The 16,243-nt window shown below is 45.2% G+C and overlaps 1 protein-coding gene across 7 annotated transcripts in view; it reads left to right on the top strand.

Moving 5' to 3' along the window:
* The window catches only part of dpf3 (double PHD fingers 3), a 39,233-nt gene extending 24,636 nt beyond the window's left edge, over positions 1-14,597 (top strand). For 4 of the 7 annotated variants that reach the window (XM_023802197.2, XM_023802196.2, XM_023802199.2 and 1 more), the window contains 3 exons: positions 11,405-11,517; positions 11,647-11,728; positions 11,887-14,597. In XM_023802197.2, the coding sequence (XP_023657965.1) occupies positions 11,405-11,517; positions 11,647-11,728; positions 11,887-11,954 (263 nt within the window). In that variant the 3' untranslated portion in view covers positions 11,955-14,597. Of the gene's footprint in view, positions 1-2,398; positions 3,181-4,477; positions 8,988-11,404; positions 11,518-11,646; positions 11,729-11,886 lie in introns of those variants that run through there. The other 3 variants (XR_002836971.2, XR_002836970.2, XR_002836972.2) reach the window with 1 other exon arrangement.
* The last annotated feature ends 1,646 nt before the right edge of the window (positions 14,598-16,243 follow it).

Below are 16,243 nucleotides of genomic sequence, written 5' to 3'. Positions count from 1 at the left end.
AAGCACTGATTGGCAGTCGGTGTTTGAGGGGAGGAGCTGGGCCAAGAATCCCGGGGGTTTGTCACAGCCCAGTCTCTGTCATTTCGCTGCATTTGTCCTGGTTCTATGTCAGTCAGCTCTTCTTAATCTGTATGAGTGTTTCGTCGAGAAAATAACCCCCCCCCCCCCACTTGCTGGCACTTTCATGGGGACTAAGGATACTGTTATCAGGAAGATTACATATTTTTTCTAATTTGAGATTGCTCTTCTGCACAGATAAAATGTTTTGCCTCAGGCAAAGCTAATAAATACGCTAATAAAATGTATTCACAAAGAACATAATTAGAGAGCCATAACCCAGGCTTTGCTGTCCAAATAAGCACTTTCCCTGGGGTTAATTGTTCACAGTTCAGCCTGAGGTCCCCTTAAAATCTATCCCAATTGCTTATATCCTATGGCCAGTAAGAGGAGCCATATACATGGCAATCCTTTTGGGACCTGCTCATCGGCCATGGCATGCAGGTGTTGGCCAGTCTCTCCTACTGTCCAGGGCACCTACGACATGCTGTAAACCAGCGATTACTGCTAACTCACCGCCATCAGAGTGCAGCCTGGTTTGTGCTGTCTGATGGACTTGAGTGTTCACACCCACGCTGTTGTGTGATTCTACTGCAAGCACAGCTGAGGTACCGTAGGGGATTTCCTCATCAGGGGCCCGTGGGGATGTGCCATGGGCCCGTGCGGATGTGTCAGGGGCCTGTGGGGATGTTCCAGGGGCCTGTGGGGATGTGCCAGGGGCCCGTGGGGATGTGTCAGGGAACCGTGGGGATGTGTCAGGGCCCTGTGACGGGTTCCCACCTTGTAGCTCGTCTTCCCTGAATGTGGGTTAGCATTTATAGCTTCTGTCCAAAACATTTATCCTCGTAAAAGGCAGTTGCTGGGAGGGCATGTTCCTCTGCCTGTGGACATTCATATGCATCGTTTTGTTTTAATTTCCTTCCTCTCCCCAGATTTGTTCCTATCTGTTCTGGGAAAAAAAAAATGACAATCAACTTGGTGACTCGGTACATAGTGTCAGAACTTTCAAGTAAAAGCTTTTCAATTTAAACATGTAACTTCAACTTGCCTGAGTTAGTACCTAAACACCTGGACCTGTGACTTTAAATGGCAACATAAATATCCGGTGTTTTGAAAGGTGAGCTTTGGCTTGCGGGAACACTCTGAGCAGTCAGACTGGTTGTCATGGCGCCCAAGTCGGGGATAAATGGGGTGAAGCTGGAGACGTGCGTGTGTCCGTGTGGTGGATTAATGCAGTGCACCACTGCGGGCCAAATATAGACGTGCTGGTGTCTGCATCGATGAAGGCAAGCTGTTGTTTTCAGGTTTCACCTTTGACCTTTGGGCAGCGCTGAGCCCAGGCTTCTCCTGCAGGGACGCGGTCTCATGACACAGTTCTAGCGTCTCTGCTGGTTTAGTGACGTGCAGACTGTTGTTTACAGGGTGACCTCCTTTCTGACCTCAGATCAGGTTGAGTGTTGGCAGACTTTAAATGGGGTCAGTGTGAAATTTGATAGATAGAGTAGAAAGTTCTTCATTGTTGCTCTGTTGGCTTGGAGGCTGGGGTCCAGTTAGCGCTCCCCATCTCATCATGTCACATTAGCTCTATCACATCCTCCACACTAACTAAATTCCATCATCCATCATCATCCAGACACTCATCTTCCATCTGATGTGTGTTTCAGTTGAGAGCTTGAGAAACCTGGGAAATAGTGAACCTTACTGATGCAGCTGCAGATGCCACTTTCTGTCTCTGTCTGATTTTTTTCGCACCTGCTAACTCTCATTTCCCCCATGAGGGATTTCATGGTTTTGCATTGCAAGAACAGCAGTCTCTTGCCTTTAACAGACTGGTCCTGAAATCAGTTACAAAATCGTTACTCCATTAACGATTGTCTGGTGGCAGGCACCGACCCAATGTTTAAGGAGAGAATTCTGGAAGATTTCACAGTGGGCCATTATCTGACAGCCGCCACAGCCGCCTCTTCCATATAAGGAGCAGACGCGCTGTGCTTGACAGTTGCCGTTAGTTACCGAGCAGCCAGGGCTAATCGTTTGTAGGACACGCTAATGTCACAGCGAGATCTAAAGCGCTCCCTTAAGATTTTGGTATGACGCACAGTAGCCACTACTCCAGTGATTTTCCTTATCTGCGAATCAGGAAGTAGATGTGTCATGTGACACTGGCCTGCCCTTCCACCCCACCCCCCCTCCCCAATCCTTACCTCTCCTGCTTTCTGCTACCGTCACTCAAGACCCAGGCTGCTGAGGGCCCAGTAGGCTGGCTGCCATCCTTTGCTTTGTGGTTGTTGCGGTGTATTGCCATGCCCCCCCGTGCTGATATATTCATCATGCATGTCAGCTGGACGCCTCGGAGGGCGGGACCAGAGGAAGACGGGCGGGGCCGAGGAGTTGTTTGGCGCCACATCGGAAAGCGACGCGTCCACATTTCACGGCTTCGAGGACGAGGAGATTGACGAGCCCTTGTCCAACGGCAGCGTGTCGCCCCCCCGATGCAGATAGAAAAAGCTTTTAAATAACAACGAAAGTTTAAAAAAAAAAAACCTGACTAGTCTGCTGCTTTTTAATAGTTTTTTTTTTTTTTTTTTGCAGAAAGCACAATTGATTATTCTTGAGGATAAAAGCAAGTGTTCGGTTTATTTTTAATTTTATAGTCCATTTTATCGACTTAGGAGACAATGAATTAGGAGTTTTTTTTTGCCGGATGTCTGACAGCAGCAAGCACAGGACAGCATGCTGCTGACTGATGTCTGTTGGTGACAGGAGATTTTTATTGGCATTTTTCATTTTTGTTCCCTCCTAGAGGGTAAATGCAAATATAATATAAGATGGGGATAATAAAAAAAAAAACTCTGGAACGTGTGGATTTAATTGTACAGTATGGAATAGAGCAGATTTGCAAGCAGAGTTCTGCTTTAAGAATAATAATTCATAAAAGACTGAAGGAAAGCATGAAGATTTTGAAAGTGAACAGTCTGTAGCAGGAGAAGGATGAGATGAAGCAGCAGGCTGAGCCTCACAGCCTGGGGGGGCGAGAATGGAGGCGGCTGAGTGGATCCATGTCTGGGAAGAGCATCCAAGACCCCATGGATCGGTCCAGTTGCAGACACAGAGAAGCGGCAGGTAAGAGCTGAATGATATCCCCCCAAATCTCCTAACCCCAGCCCCGAGTCCCCCAGAAAAAAGCGTCCCGGTTCCCGGGTCTCCCGTTTGATTAACAGGAGCCCATAATTCCTTGTCACCATCACCATTCTAACTAAGTTCCATGACTTCCTGTCTCTGAGCCACAGGATCGATAATCGACAGACTCAAATGACCAGAATTATATGAGTTTCTCTCCCCCTATTAAGTTTAACAAGAACCACCATCAATCATGGCCGTAGATGTTAGGCATTACTTAATTTAATTTGGGCTGGTTACGTAATGGAGGTGAAAGGAATTGGCCTCATTCCCATGTCTCGAATGGGTCAAGTGTCCGACCTATAAGCTGGACCCACAAAGACGTGAGAACGACTCACTGCCTGACCCAGTCTGTTTTTACCTGACCCAGTCCGATTCTTTTTGACACTCTGCTTCCACCCCTCCATCCAGAGTGTGGGATTGATCCCAGTCCAAGGTTCCATGTCCCTCGTTTTGAGTGAAAGACCCAGACTGGCCGTCCAATGCCAAGCAAACCCCGTTACCCTGGCTTATACAGTGTAGACTGCTCTGTGGCAAACATGATGAGGCTGATTGACTCAGCTAAACCTGTAACTCAGAATGCCCTTTCAGTGGGAATTATGCAGGAACGGGGCAGGTTAAGGGGATCATGGCAACCGTGAAGGTCAGCTGACTGCACATTCACGTTCAAACTTAAGGGCTAAAAACGCAGGTGGCATTTACATAATTTAAGCCAACTGGTTGGCAAAATTACGTTGCTCCAGATTCTAAGATGCCCCACACTCTCCTTGCGCCACATACCTTTGCCTGTTGAGGTGTCAAGAAGGTGCTTTGGGTGTCTCTGACCTAAAAACATAGTGTCTAAAAGCATATCTACATAGAGTAAAATGTATTATCTCAAAGACATAGCAGTTTTTCATGCATTCATATGACATCTGTTCTCATTCTTCTGGGTCTTTTGAGAGCTTAATGGCTGTTAATACGCAGTGTGAGCCAAACGTTTAAGACGTGAGCAGTTGGCTAAGAGGAAAACATGGATGGCAAGGGGATTTTGGGTGCACTGCAGGGATTTGGGGAGCTGGGACATCAGCCTGGGCTCCAGTGCTGACATAGCACTGCGCTAACAGGACATGCACCACGTCTGCCAGTTTCCCAAAGTTCCGTTGTGCAACCAACTCTCCTCCTTTTCCTCCTCCATCATTGTTCTCTTTGCACCATATTGCCTGTCCAACGACAACGATCTGCCTCTTTCTTTCCACAGGAAACCTGCAGAGCAAAATTTGTCAGAACTCGGACCGGCAAACAAGAGGAAGCTGGACCACACAGCCCCCCCCGTTCACCTGGTGACCCTTCCAAGTCTGTGAAACCCCTCCTTTATCCAGACCTGATCAGCACTTCAGAAACCTGGCGCCCTCTACAGGCCGCATGCTGACAGCATGGACTGACCGACTGACTCACACACCCAGCGTCCTTCAGAGCATGTGCAATACGGATCCGGATGACCTCATCTTGATGAGTGTGATGTGTCAGTATAAGGGCCGAAGTATATGAAGGATAAGGGCAGTGGTTTAGGTTGGGGTCAAACCAACCAAAAGCCATAGTTGTTTGTGTGCGTTTTTATTTTATTTTTTTAAACCATTAACCTGGACACACTCACTCACACTTTATAAGCACTATCTGGTAAAAAAGAAACCAATAAAAAAAGATGGGTACACCACTGGGGTCAGTGCGGGTACCTGGACAGACCAGGCAGGTTAACCCATTTGGAACTGTTAAATCTTCAATGTGTCACTTTGACAACTAAACCTACTGAAAAATGTCCACTGGATTGGTGATATCCTTGTGGAAATGGCAGGGGGAAGTCCGATGGATAAAAGGCCCACTTTAGCAAAAGGATGCTGCTCGTAAGGGAGGGGAGACCGCGGGGAAACACTGTCCTGAGAATGTGAAGGCCCCTCATTGCCTGTTGAAGGTGAATATGGGGACCCCAGCTTTGGTTCAAAGGAAATGGTCTTTCCACCATTTCAGGAACAGAGGAGACTGACATCAAAGAGCTCCCATTACTATAGAAACCGGTCTGGATTTACTCCAGCTTACTGGGATTTCCAGGTGGGTCGCAACTTAAATGTCACTAACTCACTCCCACCTGCTCCGTTCTGTGTTTGGCGCCACATCACCTAAGACTGGCATCCGGGAGGACATAGTCATGGCAGATCTCTGCGAATTGGCCCAGGGAACCACCAGCTCTTGCTCTGCGGTTCCCATCGAAGCCTGGACTTGGGGATGTGTGCAGCAAATCAGGTCTCTGCCTGCATCAAAGAAGAGGTGTTCTTGTTGACATGTTCTTGGTTAGAAGCAGCCGTTGTCCCACACCTGCCTCCATGTAGCCGTGGTGAACTGAAAGCAAGTAACTCCACCGGAACATCAGCTCTCAGGGCCAGCTGGGTCCCACTCCTGCACGTTTGTGTTCCTGGTCTCATTTCAGGGGAACTCTGTTGTTTCCAAACCTCAGTTGCAACTCAGGCTTTTTTTTTTTATTTTTTAACTTCTATCAGCAAGTTTTCACATCCACATTATATTCAAATTTCACTGTTCAAATCCCAACAAATTTATATGGTGATTGCGTGGTTTTCATTTAATCTGAAGTGAATAAGGAACTAGGGTCCCCTGGGGGAAAATCCACAAAGGCTTTTAGTATAATTGTGTATTGTTTTGTTTGTCCTTTAACTTTTTTTTTTTTTGGGGTGGGGGGGTAACATGGTGTATTCTGAGGTTGCTTGTGAAATGAAAGAGTTGGATCATGCGTCTTTCACGGAGAGAATATCCCATCGCTTTAACAATTGTATAAGGTTATTTATTTATTTATTGTATTTGTTTGCAATATTCTTATATTTTTGTTCGGGTTAGTATGTACAACTGTGGTTGCTGTTTGGGTTTGCTCTTCTGGGGTGTTCCGTGAAGCAGCCTTTTTAAATCTGTAGCTATAATCTTGATCATTTCCAGTTAATTACATCTCTTGGGCACACACTCAAAAAAAACACGACACATCTCTATTATTCACAGAACAAAGTTTAAGAGTGAAAATAACCACATCGTGTGTCCTGTTAGTAAACTCTTACAGCATGTCTATATTGACTGACTGAAGAGGGCGGTCTCATAAATGGCCTGCCTGGACTCAGAAACTCATGTTTTTATTCACAGTGCACCTTTTCTACACTGGACTATTCCATTCCTTATGTCTTAGCTCATTAAAAGTTGCAGGAAGTAATAATAATCAGCTATAGGTGTTTTTTTAAAAAAGACTACTATATAAAGGGGCTGCTTACGGTGATTATAGTAAGATGTTCTTTATTTTGCTAGTGAAGCACATTGGTGAACCTGTACAGACGTTTGTCAAGAACACTGAGCTGGTTTACAGTGACAGACAGTGAGTCAGAGGAGAGGCTATGGCGGCGAGTGTGTCATTCAGACATGGGCCACATTTAATTCTTCCTCATTTAAGTTTTATTTTTGACTGGTGAGTGTCGGTTTTGCTGCCGGTATTCTTGGGTTCAAGCCAAGTATGTGCTCTCTGCATAGCCGTCTGCTGGGGATGCAGGATGCCTCATTGGGCATGTGGAACCCACCAGATGGGTGCAAACGATGGCCTTGCAGATGGGGCTCAGAAGCCTGAGATTTCCTTTGGCCGGTCACATGTCACAGCTAAACCCTGAGCTGCTGATCCAACAAACGCTGTTAAGTCTTTCTCAGGATCACAGTGCTTCTCTGATCAGCTCTAAGTGTCTCCCTTTAGGTTCTCTCACAGTCTATGTTGTTAGTTTGTGAGCCAGCAAATGCACAGTGACTCTGAGACAAGCTTTTTTTGGTGCTTCATTTCTCTTCTTTGCTCGAAGCAGGTATTTAGTTTGCTTTACTGCTGCCTGGTCAGTAGATGGGGCTGACTGAAATAGAACACAAGGCATTCAGTGAGCCACAAAAATATTGTCACTTGTTGGGTGGCTCACGAAGGGTCAGACAACCGGCTGGAGCCAGTCTGCGGGCGACTCGAGCGTCACATTCCGCCTCAGAGTGCAAGGCGAGAAACCGCATCCAGCTGGGGTTCTGAATCAGTCAGGCAGGTGCGTATGTGAGGAGAGATACGAAACGTTCCCATCTCGCTTTCGCACCTGGTCAGTTGAGGTGTGAGAATGTTAGCTGCTCCACGCACCTTCTGTTGAGTCATCTTCTTAGCATCTTCTACATTCCCCTCCCCCCCACACACGCTTGCATTCAGTCCAGATTGATGGCATGAGCAGTCTACAAAGGGGACTGCTTTTGCTTGGTGATGCGTCGTCGGTCCAGCTTCATTAAATTGAACTTGAAATCTGATATCCAGCCTTTAAGAAACCAGAGAGGCAAGACTGTATTACAATTCCACACCACTGATTGGCTTCTAAACCATCCTCCACAATTGGCTTAGAAATGTCTTGTAGACATTGCCCCCCCCCTCAGTAGACTCTGCATGTGAAATCAAAAAACTGCCTCTTGATGTTAGCAAACATTACCCCTTGACCCCAGTATCATCTAGCTGATGACATAACCCAGAATGGTGTTATCCTGTCCTCAAGGTTTCTTCAGGTGTTTTTTTAAGCCATGTCTTGCCAGTGTGTATGTGCCGGACCCTGGTTTTTGTCATGCGTCCTCAGTGGTGTGCCTCAATAGTACACACTCAGATGACCCCCAGCAAGCCAAGCTGAAGGTTACTGTCGCCTCTGTTCTTGCCGGGTTCCATAGAAAGTGGTCATGCTTGGCCTGGTAGACGTGCGGCAGCATTTTGCTCGTCTTCTGCCCTTTCTCCTCCTCCAGAGTAGGATGGTGAGAGAATTGCTCTAGTCTTCCAGCAGTAACATGCCAATGGGAAAGCAGGCCGCCAGACAGGCAGTGCAAAACTGGTAGATCACCCTGGTTGTGGTTTAAGCTAGATGAAGAAGGGTTTGTGGTATCTGTTCTGTTTTTTGTCACAATTGTATAAATCTCAGTGGTGCTTGAACTGAACACAAGACTGCATGAGATTAAGTTTGCAAATGAATTTCCTGGTGCAAGCAGAACGTCTTACCATGTCATTTGTGTACGATCAAATACTGAACATTCAGGTACTTTAAGGGAGAGCCAGATCAAACTTACACACACACTCTGCTCTTATCAGGGACAGTCTCTGTAACTATAACCAGGAAGCAAATAGCACAGCCTCTGGCTCTCTAACTGGAAAGTCGCCGCACGTTTAACGTGTGATCTTTCCTTTCTTGAACAGTTTCCTCTCCGTAGGGGTTCTGGCTTCCGTCTCGTCAGGGTGAGTAAAGTAGCTGCTCCCTGCAACATTGCGACATCAAGATTGTAGAATGAAAGTGTACATTTCCTCACTCGATGCTCAAGGTGTCACATGTAGCTTCATCCTGTGGAAAGTCCATACTGGGCGTCGGACCTCCGACCAGCTTCTTGGTGCGCTTCCGAAGGACAGTCGACTGTCAGCATTGAAGGTAGTCAGGGCAGTGTCATCAGGGAAATCTTGTGCAGTTTACGTACCTCTTAAGAGTCCACAAAGGCTGAAGGTCAACGCACCCCTTTGCTGGCCTTCTGGATTGAAGGAGAAATCTATGTTGAAATGAAGCTGAGATCAAACTGACTGTTGTAAACTTATTTTTGTCTGTAAATAATCAAAATGAAACAACGGAAGTCTTTGTAAGTTAAACTATTTTTATTGTAACAAAGGCAAATAAAGAATGGCACTGCTACCCCTTGCCTGGGCACTGATCTTGTGGAGTCAAGTAAAAGTGTGGATCCCTTGACCCCTGTCCTCTACTGCCTCTAGATGATGTGCCACGATTACAGAGCTGGAGGATGCCAGTCAGAGGCCAAAAGCATTCCAGAACTCTTACTCTACTTATATGACATAGCCCTCCAATACTGAGACGTTTACACCATGGCCACTAACCAAATCGATGAGAAATTAGTTCCCGTACTCTGCAGTAGGATTCAGACAAGAAAAACCCAAATATCAAGGATTGGCAGACAAGGTAAGGCAGCTCCGCACAACTCTACAGGTAAACCCAAACATGCAAAGTGCAGCTTGATGTACAATGCAAACGGTCAAACGTGCAAGGACAGACGGTCTCAATTTCAGTGAGAGATAGTTTTGGGGTATTATATGTAAGGTGGATGTTAGGGTTAGACAACTCTTTATGTAGCACCTTGTGTTATCTTCAAGAGTATGGAATGGATTTTCCCAGACCCAAGTTTCTTCAAGGTAGAAGTCCTTCACATGAATACCACACAACCGTAGTGTGGTCAGTATGTACATCCAGGTTTGTGGAATTATATGTGCTTTGTTGTTTGCTTTTTTTCTTTGGTGCCCCTGTCTGTCACATGAAGCCTGTATACCAGCCAATTTATCCCTGTATGTTGCCTTAGCAACAGGGTGCAGCTCACATGCGCCACGTGACTTGTGTGGTGGACCAATCCGGTTTGTTTCTTCCGGTAACTTGAAGCCATATTGTGAGAGGATCATGTCCCTCCTGTTCTCGGAAGCTTCCACACTCCACCTTAGTGTCTGCCCTCCAGTTGGGGTCCCTGATTGGAGTCACTGGCTTCCAGTTATATGAATATACTTGACTTTTCTGGGTCTGTGAAGTGAGTCAGACTTGTACGAGTTGTTGCACTGTCGTACACACATAGCAGAATACGGCAGCCCTTCTGTTGCTATGAGAGAATCAGATGTGTTCATATATGTCCACATAGCAGAAAACACGTTAAACGTTAATGACCACTGAGGAACCTCTACATTGGGTTGTCAGCTATGTTTAACAGTATTACTCTTTCCCAATTACAGGCAGATGTCATGCAAGCATCCACCAAGTATGTGTTGACCTTCCAGCCGTGCAACCAAAGCAGGGCTTGTCAATGTAACAGCAAAAAAAAAACAGACATTGTTCCCTGCCTTGTATTCCCATTGCCCTTGAATGTTCCATTCCTATTTTAAGCTGTAAATTCCAGTTAAAATCAGTGTTTCCACAAAGTCCCAGACAGATTTTTGGCTTACAGTGTAAAGATACTATGAAGGAGAATGAGACGACATTTTTCCTCAGAAGCCACGTTTCTGCCTTTTGGAATTATAACAAAAATTCCAGAGTGATAAACACTATATTTAACCTGAAGCTTTCTGCATAATGGATGAAAATAGGTCATCAGCAACGACAAAGAATTAACCAACACTTACAGGAGCAGGTGTGCTGGTACCATTAAACTTTAAGGGGAGAACATATGGAATAAATAGCACTTAAAAGTAACTGATGGGGTATTTTGCACATTTTACAATCTTTTAGGTGATTTAGCTGGTCCGATGTGTGAAAAGCTCCTTGTCTGAGGAATTAAAATAAACACTTTGATGTTGTTAATGAGAATGAAACCTTCCTGTTTTAGGGAAACGTAAATCCGACATTGCTGCTCTAGTTCGTTATATGATCTCTGTGGATCTGACCAGACATCAAGACAGGTTGCGCTGCATGGCATGCTGGAAAATCCATGCAGCTCCCCTGGCTCATCAAAGATGGCTGCTGCATGCCTGGTTCTCCCAGATAGCCTTTAATTAGAGTGCTGTTTTTAGTCACTTCCTGGGTAATTAGCAAGCAGTGCACACACACGGCGATCAGGAAAGAGCCTGCCGGGAAAATCAGAGCTCGTCTTTGCTTTCCTGTTCCTCCCACGCCTTCCTGCCAATTTTGATTGAGCAGCTGACAGGAGGATGGCATTTTTGAGAACGATGTCAGAAGCTTATGTCGGTCCTATGCTCCGTGCTAAAAAAGCAATAACTTGAATGATGATCAGGTGGACTGGCCCCCAAAAACCACCAGCCGTGCGCCACAACATGACAGCCCGTGAGCAGTAGTAAGACAGAACACCACCCTTGACTTGCACAGGTTCAGATGCAGGTGCATGAGGCAGCCATGGTGATATATAACCATGTATCAAGATGAAGGATGGAATGTCGGATGCATTGTGAAAGGAGGAAATGCAGAGATGTTAAATGGCAGCACAGAAGGTTCAGAACATACCCAGATAGGAGTTGTATTTGAGTCCATGTGAGGTTTCTCTCGATTTGAAATAACAGTTTATCGTTATATAACCCGGCATGTCCTCACTCCATCCCCTACAGGTCACCCCACCTGCCTGCAGTTCACTGACAACATGATTCAGGCTGTGTGCACCTACCAGTGGCAGTGCATTGAATGCAAGACCTGCAGCCGGTGCGGCACCTCTGAGAATGATGTAAGACCCCCACCCCCCTCCACCTTCCATAGCAACAGAGTGACAGCCGCGTACTCGGGCCAATCGGGGCAAGGGCCACCCTAAATATGGGGCTGGTGAGGCAAACCTGCTTTCTCTCTCTGTCCTTAGGACCAGCTCCTGTTCTGTGACGACTGTGACCGGGGCTACCACATGTACTGTCTAAAACCTCCCATGAGTCATCCCCCTGAAGGTGAGGCTCAGCCATGTCCTGTTGGACCTCAAGGTCTCAGAACTGCACGTAGCCTAGCAATGATCGCTCTCGAGAAAGTGAATGGCCTGCAATCATGAGATCTTTCCAGACATGTCTATAGGAAGGTAACATGTTTCCTTCTGACCTTTCCTCTATAGGGAGCTGGAGCTGCTATCTTTGTCTGGCCCTCCTGAAAGACAAGGCCTCAGTCTTCTCTGAGCCATAACGGCAGGCAAGGCAGCTGGGGAAACAGACGCCAATTATGGCTACATTCCTTTTTAAGCACAGGCACTTGCAGTATAGCCACATCCCCATCCACATACAAACACACACACATACATTCAAACGAGACCCCATGTGGTCACTTTGCTGGTAATCTCTTTTCATTCTGACCATACAACTGCTAGCTACATCTCTGCAAAAATGCCCAAGCTGCTTGACGCTGTACCGGTCACCGCCTCACCTAGCCGAGTAAACTAAACATAATAGTGTGGAAAACGTGCAGTCATTCATTTTGAATGAAAGTGTCATTGCACAATCACCCCTACTCTACCTCTCACCAATCAGAAGCTCGACGCCAGATTTTGAAATGTTTATCAAACGAGGACTGTGGTCCCTTTAAGGTAAATCCTCACCATATGAAAAAGTGTCCCTCCCACACAAAACTCAAAAGCACAATCTCTGTATGCAGTGAGATTAGACATAAACTGTGACGCCAGACTTTCTGGATTCTGTGGCAGTAAACAGAGCACTGACAAACACAGGGGTGAGCAAACCTACGTCACATCCTCTGGGAATTTGGTGCAGCGACTCCAAGTGAAGGTTATTGTTTCGTAAGGTTGAAGTTCCGCTCTACTGGCAACTCTGATTGGTGACATATGGATTAGACTGTTTTATTATCTATAACTATTTTTATGTCTTGCATTACCTTCCCAAATTAGAAGTGCCTAGTAGCAAGACTGGATAGATCTGCTTGTGTCCATAACCCATGGCTTTATGTGCAAGTATGGCATCGAGTTTAAATATTAACAGATAGCTTCATCCGCATAAATGTCTTAATTTTTGCGTTAAAAAGTCACATTAAATGCAGTTACACCTTTAGAGTGGGTTAGTGTCTGTTATTATAATTAAGGTGGCCGAATACTTCAAACGACATCCAGTCAAAACAATCGAACATACTGGCGAGAACAATCTCTTGTGTACTTAAGATGGCGCTGTCACCTTGCTTGTTTTATGTCACACCACAACCCTGGAGGGCAAAACATTACATGGTTACAAGCTCTACTGTTAACACAAATGCACATATTAATTTACATTATTTGAAGTGTGGTGCGGTGCACAGCATGCCAGTAACTGAAATAATGTTTCCTGCTGGCCAGCACTGCGGCATCACATTTAAGTCAGGCACTCAGGGACGGTAGGTGGGATCAGAACAAAGCAGAAGGTGAAGCGCTGGGAGCAGCACAGGTCATGCGGCGAAAGGGTCATGATTGCGGATGTCGATTTCGTCTGAAGTATACGGCCAGCTTTAGATGCAGCTGATGTTGGACTCGTAGCGAATGTGTAAACTGCGTGTATCCTGAATTGTCCTGTCTGGCTTTCCAATGGCATTTTCATTGCCGTGACCACTACGTCTGTGCAACTTATTGCCGGACATCCGCTTAATTTTTTACTTCTGACTTTAAGCGTTACAGTCTTCTCATAGTATGCCGAATATAAGAGCAGCGATCCAGTCATTTGTGCTTCAAGTGTGATTTGATCAAGAATCCACTTGTGCGTCTCCAGTCCATAGTTGTCTTCTTTCAATCCCGTATCTCTCATTCTATTAGCGTTCAAGTTTGTATAGTTCTTTTGCCGATTCGGGAAGAATCAGTTTCTATGTTCCATCCGGAGTGCGGCTTTTTGTGCAGTGTAGATTTTCTTAAGTAATTAAATGCTCTCCCGATTACCTTGCAGAACATCCAGTTGTATCCAGATGTGTGTGGCATCATTTCGTCAATACTGATTGATTTGTCTTCCATTGCTTATAATATTTCCAGTTAATGCCATCTATCCCTGCGGTCTTCCTTTTCAGCAATGCTGAACTGACCTCTTCCTTACAGAATGCTCTTCCATGTATCTGACCTCATTCAATATACCTTGCTTGGGGATGTGTTTGCTGTGGAGACCTTCTGTGTATCTTAACATCTCTTTAGTCATTATTATGATTAATTATTTGCTCGTTTTTCCATGTTTACTTCTGACTTCAATGACTTAGGATGTTGTTGTCTGTGATACTGTAAAGCCATTAGCTTCTTTCACTGAGTTTTTTTTAAAAGCACATTAGTGGTATGTAACAAGATACCACTAAGGAGATCAGTTACCTTTATTATGTTGTGCTAAGTAACACTAACCTAATGCAATCACTCTCTAAGCAGTAGTTAACAGTTTTAATGAAGATGTGGGCCCCACTCCAGCTAGATATAAATGGACATCTGAAGCATATAGAGCGAGCTTCACATTTGTGTGATATCCTCTGAGGCTTCATGTCACGCACTGGCCACACTGAATCGCACTGGCCGCTCTGCTCAGCTGCTCTCCAGTTATGTCAGCTCAGGTCAAAAAGCTGGACTCTGGCCTGGGCTGTATTGGTGATAGCTGAAATGCTTCATGTATACCTTACTGCAAACCCCCCCGCCCCGCCCCCACTGCCCAGAACAGCACGGCAGAGAACCAAAGACCACAAACGGAGCAAGAGAAAGAACCAACATGGATTCCAAAGACAATATAAAATAGACTGGGACTTGTACACAGTGAAGCAGTGATTAGTTTTTTCCAGAAGAGAGATACCTCTTTTTATTCACCTTAATGCTGATTCACACCCCCCCCCCCCCCCCCCCCCATAGAATACCCATGGAGACTGTTGATTTAATGTTAAAAACTTGTTCCATACCCTGAAATTCAGACTGGGTTTCTGCTTTCTCTTCGTTTTTAATGTAATGTTTCTAATAAAGAAGTTTACCTGATGTTTGCTTTTACTGTCTTCAACTTCAAGTTGGATTATTATAAGCTACAAACTTTCATTTGTATTTTCATGTCTTATTACCAGATGGAATAAGATGTTATTGAGAAGTAGACATTGAATGGAAGTCCTTTACATGTACTTGTCATTGAAAGGGAAATTCAGTTTTTCCACTTAGGGTGCTTACGCCTATGAAGAACAGGTGAGGAGCCTAGTTGTTGACCGTTCAGTTCCCTGCAAAGGGAATTTAAATAATTAGGAGTGTTAGGGTTATGAGATGCTTGGAATCTCACCATGAGGCTTCGGAGACAGTTGGAATATCATCATCAGTCTTAGATGTTCGGAATCATGTCATCATAAGGTTTATGAAATACTTGGCATCTCATCATGAGGCTTCAGAGATGGTTGGGATGTCATCAGCAGGCTTGGATGTTTGGAATGTCATCATGAGGTTTATGAAATACTTGGCATCTCATCATGAGGCTTCAGAGATGGTTGGGATGTCATCAGCAGGCTTAGATGTTTGGAATGTCAGGCTTACGTTTGGAACGTCATTCTTCAGACTTACTCGATGTTTGCAATGCCATCATGAGTCTTCTGAGATGACTGGAATGTCATCATCAAGCTTAGATGTTCAAATGTCAGGCTTATGAGGTGTTTGAAATGTCATCATGAGGCGTAGTTGTCTGGAATGTCATCATCAGGCTCATGGGACGTTTGGAATGTCATCATCAGGCTCATGGGACGTTTGGAATGTCATCATCAGGCTCATGGGATGTTTGGAATGTCATCATCAGGCTCATGGGACGTTTGGAATGTCATCATCAGGCTCATGGGACGTTTGGAATGTCATCATCAGGCTCATGGGACGTTTGGAATGTCATCATCAGGCTCATGGGACGTTTGGAATGTCATCATCAGGCTCATGGGATGTTTGGAATGTCATCATCAGGCTGACTTCTTGTTTGCAATGTCAACTTCTGAGATGTAAGCCTAATGAAGACATTCTGTATTTGTTCAGAATACCATAATCAGGCTTATGAGATGTTCAGAATGGAATTATCAGGCTTATGAGATATTTGGAATGTCATCATCTGGCTTATGAGATATTTGGAATGAATGTCATCATCAAGCTTAGTTGTTCGGAATGTCAATCAGGCTTAGTTGTTCGGAATGTCATCACAAGGTTTATGAGAATTTGCATGTCATGAGGGCTTTAAGAGGAGTGAAATGTCATGATCAGGCTTAGTTGTATCAGAATATCAGTTTCAGGCTTAAATTTTCAGAATGCCATCATCAGGCTTATTCAATGTTTGCAAAATCACCATGATGCTTCTGAGATATTCGAAATGTCAGGCTTCAAAGATGTTTGGAATGTCATCATCAGGCTGACCTGTTTACAATGTCAACCTGAGGCTTGAGATGCACAGAATGTCAACATCCAGCTTACGAGATTGTTTGGAATGTCATCATGAGGCTTCTGCAATGGTTGGAATGTCATCATGCTTACAAGT

This window comes from Paramormyrops kingsleyae, chromosome 14 (genome assembly GCF_048594095.1).
Source record: "Paramormyrops kingsleyae isolate MSU_618 chromosome 14, PKINGS_0.4, whole genome shotgun sequence".
Classification (NCBI taxonomy): Eukaryota; Metazoa; Chordata; class Actinopteri; order Osteoglossiformes; family Mormyridae; genus Paramormyrops; species Paramormyrops kingsleyae.
Note: the sequence above shows the minus strand (reverse complement) of the source record. Positions and strands in the feature narration are given on the sequence as shown.